The 11,015-nt window shown below is 44.9% G+C and overlaps 1 protein-coding gene across 1 annotated transcript; it reads right to left on the bottom strand.

The window, feature by feature from the left end:
- Window positions 1-6,057: 6,057 nt before the first annotated feature.
- LOC121575200 (class E basic helix-loop-helix protein 40) lies at window positions 6,058-10,122 on the bottom strand. Its single transcript, XM_041888152.2, has 5 exons — window positions 9,690-10,122; window positions 9,483-9,546; window positions 9,053-9,160; window positions 8,530-8,653; window positions 6,058-8,141 (listed from the first exon to the last, which is right to left on the bottom strand). The coding sequence occupies exons 1-5, from the start codon at window positions 9,761-9,763 to the stop codon at window positions 7,234-7,236; spliced, it is 1,278 nt and encodes a 425-aa protein (XP_041744086.2). The 5' UTR covers window positions 9,764-10,122; the 3' UTR covers window positions 6,058-7,233.
- Window positions 10,123-11,015: the final 893 nt, after the last annotated feature.

The following is an 11,015-nucleotide window of genomic DNA, read 5'->3' as shown; positions in this document are numbered from 1 at the left end:
CTCTCTCTCTATTCCTCCCTACCTCCCACTATCACTCTCACAGAACCGGTACCAGCTCAGAACCAGGAACCATCCAACACCACAAGAGGGTGGAGGTGGGACCAAACACCAGACCTTCACCCAGAGCAAGCGGACCACAGGGGAGTGCCATCACTGACCCTGGGTCTTGGGCTCCCTGGTGTGCCTGCTTGCTTCTCAGGTTGTCCTTCCTCCCCTCTGCAGACCCAGCACCAGTCCCAGCACCAATCCAAATCCCAGATCCAGCACCAGACGAGGAGCGGAGGAGGGACCGATGAGCACACCTTCACCTGGAGGAGAGCAGGCCACAGGGAAGTACCACCATTGACCTCTGGGTCTAGGGCTCCCTTGTGTCTGCTTGCTCATCAGGTTGTCTTTCCTCCCCTCTACAAATGCCGACCCAGCACCAGCCGCAGTTCCCGGTTCCTGGTTCCCGGTTCCTGTTCTCTCCCAGGCCCACAATCCCAGCACCAGACCCAGCACCAACCCCTGGTTTTCCAGCCCTTGTACCAGCATGATCTCCAACCTGGCACCAACACCAAACACACCGTCAACCACTCCACCAGACCAACCATGACTGACTGACTGACAAATTGACAGACTGTTGATTGCTACATGTTATTTGAACAAATGCATTTAATTTTTAGTTTGAGTTTTTTGGTAATTGTTTGTGTTTCTTTTGATTTGATTAACATATGTTGGCTTGATTATTTATTGTTTGAATTGTTTAACTGAATTTGATTTGAAATGTTGTCATGTCATGAATTTTGGAAAAACCAAATAAATTGACCTTTTACATAAGAGTATGTGGCAATAAAGACATGTAGATATTATTGTAATGTCCTTAACCCAACACTGAGTAACCTTGTCAAGAGATACGGACCTCTTTGTGTAATGGTTAAAACTACTATATGAGGTGTTATTCCATAACACTATTGGTGTAAATTATATACACCTCCTAGTGTTACTGAGTGTTAATTCCCTAACACTGATAAATTGTAACCATGTCACCACTAAGCACAGTGTTAATTTAACACTCAAAAGTGTGGAACCGTATAGACACTGGCCCATTGTTGATTTAACATTGGAGAATTTGCTGTGTACAGCTACTCGGGCTATGAGAGGAGGCAGCTGAACCCCAACAGCTAGCAGTTTGCCGATGGCAGCCGTGCCACCTTCACGCTGACCAACGCCGTGCCCGTCGACTGCTACTACAGCCGCCAGGCCTGGACACCCTTCAAGCAGACCTTAAGGGAGCTGCTAGAGAGCCTGGCTGGCAAGGGCATTGCCCACATGCTCACAGGAGCTGTCCCCTCTGACAATCTCACCATCCCCATAAAGGAGACTTTAGACCAGGGGCCAGCCGACAACTTCCACAGAGTCTCTGTCCCCTCTCATCTCAGACAATGGCGCTGCAATGGATAGCTGCCGTTTTACAGGCTCCTGACCAATTTTATTTTGTGTGTTTTTTTGCGCTGATGTAAACGTTGTTTGTACATAATGTTTCCATCACTGAAAAGAGCTTCTGGATATCAGAACAGCGATCACTAACCTTGATTTGGATGAAGATTTCTACTTCAACGAGTCAGTGACCATACATATTTTAACCAGCACCCACAGATTACAGGCAACAGTGAGAGACAGAATAACAACAAAAAAATCCAGAAAAACGCATGTCAAAAATGTTATAAATTGATTAGCATTTTAATGAAGGAAATAAGTATTTGACCCCCCTGCAAAACATTACTTAGTACTTGGTGGCAAAACCCTTGTTGGCAATCACAGAGGTCAGACGTTTCTTGTAGTTGGCCACCAGGTTTGCACACATCTCAGGAGGGATGTTGTCCCACTCCTCTTTGCAGATCTTCTCCAAGTCATTAAGGTTTCGAGGCTGACGTTTGGCAACTCAAAACTTCAGCTCCCTCCACAGATTTTCTATGGGATTAAGGTCTGGACACTGGCTAGGCCACTCCAGGATCTTAATGTGCCTCTTCTTGAGCAACTCCTTTGTTGCCTTGGCCGTGTGTTTTGGGTCATTGTCATGCTGGAATACCCATCCACGACCCATTTTCAATGCCCTGGCTGAGGGAAGGAGGTTCTCACCCAAGATTTGACGGTACATGGCCCCGTCCATCGTCCCTTTGATGCGGTGAAGTTGTCCTGTCCCCTTAGCAGAAAAACACCCCCAAAGCATAATGTTACCACCTCCATGTTTGACGGTGGGGATGGTGTTCTTGGGGTCATAGGCAGCATTCCTCCTCCTCCAAACACGGCGAGTTGAGTTGATGCCAAAGACCTCGATTTTGGTCTCATCTGACCACAACACTTTCACCCAGTTCTCCTCTGAATCATTCAGATGTTCATTGGCAAACTTCAGACGGGCCTGTATATGTGCTTTCTTGAGCAGGGGGACCTTGCGGGCGCTGCAGGATTTCAGTCATTCACAGCGTAGTGTGTTACCAATTGTTTTCTTGGTGACTATGGTCCCAGCTGCCTTGAGATCATTGACAAGATCCTCCCGTGTAGTTCTGGTCTGATTCCTCACCGTTCTCATGATCATTGCAACTCCACGAGGTGAGATCTTGCATGGAGCCCCAGGCAGAGGGAGATTGACAGTTATTTTGTGTTTCTTCCATTTGCGAATAATCGCACCAACTGTTGTCACCTTCTCACCAAGCTGCTTGGCGATGGTCTTGTAGCCCATTCCAGCCTTGTGTAGGTCTACAATCTTGTCCCTGACCTCCTTGGAGAGCTCTTTGGTCTTGGCCATGGTGGAGAGTTTGGAATCTGATTGATTGATTGCTTCTGTGGACAGGTGTCTTTTATACAGGTAACAAACTGAGATTAGAAGCACTCCCTTTAAGAGTGTGCTCCTAATCTCAGCTCGTTACCTGTATAAAAGACACCTGGGAGCCAGAAATCATTCTGATTGAGAGGGGGTCAAATACTTATTTCCCTCATTAAAATGCAAATCAATTTATAACATTTTTGATATGCGTTTTTTTGGATTTTGTTGTTGTTATTCTGTCTCTCACTGTTCAAATAAACCTACCATTAAAATTATAGACTGATAATTTCATTGTCAGTGGGCAAACGTACAAAATCAGCAGGGGATCAAATACTTTTTTCCCTCACTGCATGTGAGAACGCTGTTCATTGACTACAGCTCTGCATTCAACACCATAGTGCCCTCCAAGCTCATCACTAAGCTAAGGAAACTGGGACTGAACACCTACCTTCTGCAACTGGATCCTGGACTTTCTGACGGGCAACCCCCAGGTGGTGAGGGTAAATAATAACACATCTGCCATGCTGACCCTCAAAACGGGGGCCCCTCAGGGGTGCGTGCTTAGTCCCCTCCTGTACTCCATGCTCACCCACGACTGCGAAGGCGCACACAACATCAATACCATCATTACGTTTGCTGACGACACAACGGTGGACGGCCTGATCTCCGACGACGATGAGACAGCCTATAGGGAGGAGGTGAGAGACCTGGCAGTGTGGTGCCAGGACAACAACCTCTCCCTCAACGTCAGCAAGACAAAGGAGCTGATCGTGGACTACAGGAAACGGAGGGCTGAGCACGCCCCCATTGACATTGACAGGGCTGTTGTGGAGTGGGTTGAGAGCTTCAAGTGCCTCTGTGTCCATATCACTAAGGATCTATCATGTTCCACACACACCAACACAGCTGTGAAGAGGGCACGACAATGCCTCTTCCCCCTCACGAGGCTGAAAAGATTTGGCATGGGCCCTCAGATCCTCAAAGTTCTACAACTGCACCGCTGAGAGCATATTGACTGGCTACATCACCGTTTGGTATGGCAACTGCTTGACATCCAGCCACAAGGCTCTACAGAGGGTAGTGCGTACAGCCCAGTACATCACTGGGGCTGAGCTCCCTGCCATCCAGGACCACTATACCAGGCGGTGTCAGAGGAAGGCCCTAGAAATTGTCAAAGACTGCAGCCACCTAAGTCATAGACTGTTCTCTCTGCTAGCGCATGGCAAGCGGTACCGATGCACCAAGCTTCTACCCCCAAGCTACCCAGACTATCTGCATATCTGCTTATTCTGGTGACATGATGATCAATGCTTGGCTGCTGTTTGACAAATAAAAAATATTCTCACTCTTTTGTCCATAATAATCTAATCATTTAGGCCAGGGTTGCCCAACCCTGTTCCTGGAGAGCTACCGTCCTGTAGGTTTCCGCTCCAACCCCAGGTGTTACTAACCTGATTCATCTTTTCAACCTGCTAATTATTAGAATCATGTGTGCTAGATTAGGGTTGGAGCAAAAACCTAAAGGACGGTAGCTCTCCAGGAACAGGGTTGGGCAGTCCTGATTTAGGCTATAGGCCTACCTGCACTGTAGGCTATCTACTGCAAGCTGTTGGCTAGGGCGCACGTGGCAATACCAGAGTGGGCACATTCGCTATATAATGCAACATTTTTTGTGATAAAACCATCAGTAGAGTTGGAAATGCGATGGAAACCCATTTAACTAGTATTTTTTTTATTCGGTACATGGGAATTTAACCGCTAAAGTTGTTTTTATATGCACTACGTCATCACGCACAGCCTTTTATCCGCAAGTCAATTTGATGGAAACATCTCTGGTGGGAAAATGCGCATATTGTTTTACTGAGGATTTTAAAATATTTGCATTAAAATCTATCGGCAATTGGATGGAAACCTAGCTTATCAGAGGCTTTCTTTTAGAGTCATTTTAAATTAGCTGTATTTGTAAACATATATGAGAGCAGGTTGGTGTGTGTGTGTGTTGAGGAGCAGTGTCCAAGCTCATGTACACCTGACTGCCGAGCATCTCTCCCTTCCCGGCACCATCAACTCACCAATCACAGCTCAGCGCTACCCAGGGACAGCAGTATGGCCGCACATGTGACAGCCGTGTGTGATCAAGATAATAGGAAGCTGTAAATATGACTTGTCTGCTGGCTTTTAATTTGTGTCAGTCTATTATGTGCTTCTACCTTTATCTTCTCTTCTCCATTTGGACAATATGGATCAGCCTGAGATGTTTGTTAAACTCAACAGCTTTGACTTAAATCTACACCAGTTCTTTAAACCTTGATCCCAGTTTATTAAACATCATTGCACCGGGATCTTTGACCCAGTGCCCAATTCTTTGTTGTCCATAAACTATATAGACTGGACTATGAAGTGATAATATTTTATTATAACTATCTACCAGGATATTTTAGCCAAAAACCTGGTTACTTCTGCCAGGAGGCTAAAACTTCGCCACAAGTGGATCTTCCAGCAAGACAAGAACCCCAAGCACACATCCATCTCAGTCTCTAGACATGAACCTCATTGAAAACCTGTAGTTTGAATTGAAGGGGGCAGTCCATAAGTGCAGTAGAAGGATATCAAGGCTCTGGAAAGATAATGTATGGAGGAATGGTCTAAGATCCCTCCCAATGTGTTCTCCAATCTCTTAAAATGTTTTAGAAAAAGTCTCAGTGCTGTTATCCTCGCAACAGGAGGGTGCCGGAGTATTGAAAACAGGGGTGCCAATCATTTTAACCCCCATCTTTTTGAGAGAATAACAATATTGCTTGTTAAACAAAATCTCCTTCTCTAAGCAATTGTATTACTATAAAATAGTATAATTTCCAACTTTTTTTTAGCAATACAATTTAGCTCAGGGTTTGTATTATTTACATTATTGTATTATCGTATTATTCTTGTGCTTCTGCTTGTGCATCCAAACAACCTCCAGAATATAAATATAAGAAAGATAAAAAGATCATGGCCTTTGGAGTGCACTGACTGTTGAGGGATCTGTGTGTGTGTGTTTATTTATGTATGTGAGAAGCAGAGAGAACATCCATAGCGGTGTGTCTCTCCTTGTGACCAGCAGGGCCTGACCAGCAGGCGGACTGTAGCAACTCTCCCTGTTATATTAGTGTTCCCGCCGACAGAGTTGTTGTGGTTGTGGCAGAACTTGATCCCAGCATATAAATTTCACCGCAACATGCACTCTAATCTACTCACTCTAGAGGAACCAAGCAGATCAAATACTTTATTAATACGTGTATATAATGTATGCCAACATTTATAGACAAAATATGTACATCAAACATCTTTCTGGTAGGTCCCAAAATATCAAAGTACCTCTTTCTATAGAAAACTAATCTTCTGTTAAAACGTATACATTCACTTCTCGCCAACTCCTTAGACTCCTGTATCCATACAAATACATTTAATAAACATCTGATGTTTTCTTTTATCAGCTTTTCACAAGTAAAAGGCAACAGCATGAACAAACTCCAGGTTTGACTTGAGCAGAAACAGATTGCAGATCAGGGTCAGCTCAGGGCTACAGTATGCACATGATTTCTGAGTTATTGTGCGGTAAAACGACTGTCCACACTCTACTACCTTTCTCTCTGGTTCGAGCGCTAGGACACGTATCAAAAATAGAGATGTACAAGAAGTATAAACAATAATTACAAAGAGTCCTCTCAACTGTCAGTGAATTCCCAGCTTGACATGGTCACATGATGACCTCACTAACTCCATACAGTAGGGAAATTATTTCACTCAGTGTGCTTGTTGTTGTCATAGGGAATAGGGCAAAGCTCATTGTCAGTGATGGCAATGGTGACCTAAGGTAAATAGACAGCAACCTTTGGGTGAATGGTGACTGTTGACATTTGGTGTGACATGGTTTACAAGGACGGTGTGTGTATCTATGGCAGCAGCTACAGCTGAGACCTGTCAGTGTCCACAGCATGTAGAAACCTCAACAGCAGCAACATCTACGGGATTGCCACTTTTTTACATTTATACATTCAACCGTGTGTGTGTGTGTGTCCAGATCAATGGGGTCAATGTTGCACTCAGCACTCTGGTGGGGGTATAAAGTCAAACATTCAGAGAGGGTTGAGGGTCAGGTAACAGGTTGAGCTGTCTTCCTTCCACACCTTCCCTCTTTCGTCTCTTGTCTTTTTCTGTTCGCAGCTGTGGCTGTGGATTATGCATAACTGGTCCAGGACCAGACCTTCTGCGTTCTCTCTGTCTGTCTCCCTTCTGTCTTCTGACATCTGGGGTGAGGGACGAGGGGAGAGGGGTGGTGGTGGTGGGTGATCTGACTGTCCGGTCATGTTCTCCTCCATGCACCCTCTCGGCATAGCAGTCTCTATGTCCAATAACACTGTTCTGTGTAAGTGTTCAGTGGTCTCTCAGTCTTTGGTTTCCAGGTTCATGGGAAGTACCTGCTTTAACGCTTGGAGGAAGGCTGGGGAGTCCATGGGGCTTTGGGCCACGGTGGGGGGAGAGGGAGAGCGCCCCCTGGGGGACATCATGATCGAGGGAGAGGGGGCATGCCTGTCACTAGGCATGCCCTGTGCGGAGCCCCCCAGGCCAGGGTAGATCATGGGCATGGCCCCTGAGTACCAGCACTTCTCCAGCATGGGCAGGTAGGCGGCGGCGGAGGGGGGGATGAGGTAGAAGGGCATGCAGAGGGGATGAGGTTGGGCCTGATGAGGGGAGTAGGCGCTCATGTAGCTGCCATGGACGCTGGAGGAGGATGAGGATGACTCTCCGCCTGAGAGAGACTCGTCCTCGGATGACTCGACCCGGCTGCGTTTGAGGCACAGCTCATCTTCCTGCTTAATGCCAAATGACGGCCTCTTTTCGCCCAGCGCCCTCTTCAGCTGTCTCTCCTGGCCGTAGTACCCTGCATGCGACGCCAGATGCTCAACATGCTCGCCACCATAGCCGCTGTCTGTGTCTGTATCGCTGCCGCTCTGCTCGCCGCCCGTATGGGCATACCTTCGCTGGATGACGGGAACGCAGTTCTTCCCGTGGCCCTCGCTGGGCTTGGGGGGCTGGCCTGCAGGCTTCTCCCTATGGGCCTGATGGTGTTGGTGGTAGCTGGTGGTCTCTTCGGGCTGGGGTTCGCAGGGGCTACGGGAAGGACCCTGGAGGACCTCAGCGGCCACCTTGTGGAGGTGTTTGATCATGTGGGAGGGTGTAAGGTCTCCGTCACTCTCCTGGTTGACCAGGTACTGCAGCACCTCCTTGGCACAGACATGGAAGCCTGAGCGGAAGATCTCTTCACTGTTCTCCTGGCTGGGAGAGGACTGCTCTGTAGACAGGAATGAACAACACCACAAATGCTGTCAAACACAGATCTACCACAATGCATTATTATGGAAACTACCAAACTACTTTCATCATATATGGGGACATTCTCGTCAGTAATATATCTTATTATGGGTATAAATTCCCCTTCTATGCAACCACATCCATTCTAAACTTTGCAGTTATTCTGACTCAGTTCCTTATTCTATTATTATGTTATTATAATGCAGTAGATGAGCAATGCACTGTGCTGCGTTTGAGAATTAGTGAAGATGTGGTCTGCATCCAAATTTAAACTAGCCAAAGCAAGAGACCACAAGCTATATTTAAATTAAGTGATTTGCATGCGCTTCTGCATAATCATCTTATTGTGTGTGTGTGTGTTTGCTCACCGATTTGCATGCCATTCTGCAGAGCCAGGATTTTCTGCTGCTGGTTTTCCAGTAGAGTGGTTAGAGCTTTCACATGCTTGAGCGTGAGCTCCAAAACCACAGCCTTCTCCAGATGGCCAAGAGTCTATGGGATAGAACATTCTACTGTCAGCAGGGGGTCACATCTTATGTAACACACACCCACCCGCACACAAACTTCCTCAACAACAACAACAATCAACAGCAATAACTAACTAGATCTACTCAAATACAAAAGTGTAATGTGTAATATTATATTCTTTAATCATAAAAAATACTAATCTGAGGAAATGCGTTCAATTTTTGTTAACATCTCAAAAATGCCATTTGTTTAAGTATTCACTTTCATTCACTTAAAATGCCTTTCCAGATATCACCTGTTAGTCAGGCTGTCACCATAACCTGATGTACCACCAAGCTAACACTTGATGGCGCCTTAGCCAACATCTACAAGCAGAGAAATGTTGCCTAATACTGTGCTACTTCCAGATAAATAGGAACTTACTGTAAGTTTCAGGTGCTCGGGCAATAAATCTTTCAACTGAGCGATGCACTCGTTTATCCTGTCACGCCTTTTCTTCTCGATAAGTCGATGAGGCAGTTTGTAGGTTTCCTAAAGGCAGTTGTGAGAAAGTAGGTTAGGTGGAGTCATATTGGGGTTATATAACACCCTCAGCAGTTTGACAAGCAGCACGTTGAACAGTAACATCGACTCCAAGGATTACGTCATATGGGAAAATAGGTCACCACATGATCTGAATGATCAGGCCAACTAATTCATCTAAATAAAACAATGTTTCAATAACATTGTATATAATAATAACATTCTTATATTGTAATATTTACAAATTCAAAAGTATTATTTCACAACAGTCAATTAAGTGAACAAACACCAATATTGTTTCTATAAAAAAATATATAAAATATCAACCAACCTTGCTATCATCTCCTCGTTTCATTCCCCGACGGGATTTGTATACATACATAGGGAAATCCATCCTAAAGAAAACCAGAAGAGAGTCAATGAGATGTGGGTTAGGTGAGGTTGTGCACTCCATGTCAGGAGAAGCGAATGTATGCCACTATGAAGAGGCACAGAGCAAGCATGGCATACGGCACAAGGAGAATTATCAGCAACTTACCCTTGCATGTCAGACAGCTCAGCCTGCTGGTGCTTGGGGGTGGGTTGCGCACTTGGAATCCTTTCCATTTCCATTATCTTTAGGCTACTCCAAATGACGCAGGAAAGGGCAAGCTTGTTTTTCCAATGTTTTCACTCAAGAATGCATATGAAATTGAATGAAAGTAAATAGTCCTTGAAATTTTTCACCAAAATATTTCAGTATTTCCACCAATTTGTAGGGATAAGTAATCTCTTTTATATTTGCATTGTTGTTGTTATTATTATTTATCGGTTAATGGGAGCAGTGTCCCGGAGATCTCCACGTAGTCAGTCAGTCAAGAGGGAGTCCCGCAGATGCACTAGTCTTGGTTGCGCGTTGGGAAAGTAGGGGAGGACAGAGCTACGTGTTAAATAAACCCCTGACTCTCGCTAGCAGTGACCTACCTCTGTCACATGAGTCTCACGTTTTGGACGGCGCTGTGTTCTCGGACTGCCCATATTCTACCGATAATGAGGATCTAGGGGCGGTCGTCGGTGCCACGTCACACAGGAGGGCTGAATCCCGGGTCCCGTGTACCTGGCGAATATAGCCAGGCTAGTGGCTACACACAACACAGAGTTACGCATCTCTCCAGAAATGCTCTGCAGGCTCCACAAGACATCATGGCAATAATAATAATATTTATATGGGAATAACTTTGCAAATATTGGGTTTAAACGTGATAATATCTTATCCCAATCCATTTATGTATGCTATATACTCATCCACCTGTTGCATCATACACAACATCATTTAGCCATAACTTTATGCTACTTCATGTAATTCACAAATACAATGCATTATTATATGATCATACTCTAACTTTTACCTCTTCACTGTGAGAAGTTAATATACCTATGTTATAGGGTTTTATAATAGGGGGCTTGCCATTTACCTTGTGGATGTCTTAACATTGTGCTATCCTTAAAAATAGTAAGGAATGGCTATATTAAGTTATTTCACAATATAAACGCATTGGTTGAGAAAATGAATTGAAAATGCAAGATAGGCCCTATCATTGAAAGGGAATGTGCATAAAAACTGTGCGTAAAAGCGCAGGTGATGCCCACAATGTCAAATGTTGGAAATGTAGGCTAGCCCTTTTATTAATGGTTAACTTGGAATGAATCCATAGATTCATAGGCCTACAATTTTAACATTATAATTCAATGTAATAGTCTACATATCTTTATTAAATTCAAGCGTGCAATATAATTGATATTTTTTAAAAATCTTATTTTGCATTAGCACCCTGTTGAAAAAAAGTGCACCTGCTTGAGACATTTATTTTTATTAGAGATATCA

The sequence above is a fragment of the Coregonus clupeaformis genome, chromosome 10, assembly GCF_020615455.1.
Source record: "Coregonus clupeaformis isolate EN_2021a chromosome 10, ASM2061545v1, whole genome shotgun sequence".
In the NCBI taxonomy this organism is placed as follows: domain Eukaryota; kingdom Metazoa; phylum Chordata; class Actinopteri; order Salmoniformes; family Salmonidae; genus Coregonus; species Coregonus clupeaformis.
The sequence above is the reverse complement of the archived record's forward strand: the minus strand, read 5'-3'. Positions and strand labels throughout refer to the sequence as shown.

What these genes read in the sequence shown, in the direction of transcription:
- LOC121575200 (XM_041888152.2), bottom strand. Translation starts at nt 9,763, where the DNA reads ATGGAAATGGAAAGGATTCCAAGTGCGCAACCCACCCCCAAGCACCAG. An exon ending in AACGAGGAGATGATAGCAAG is followed by an intron (nt 9,161 to 9,482) that starts GTTGGTTGATAT and finishes AACTGCCTTTAG; the next exon opens with GAAACCTACAAACTGCCTCA. An exon ending in GCAGAATGGCATGCAAATCG is followed by an intron (nt 8,142 to 8,529) that starts GTGAGCAAACAC and finishes TCCTGTCTACAG; the next exon opens with AGCAGTCCTCTCCCAGCCAG.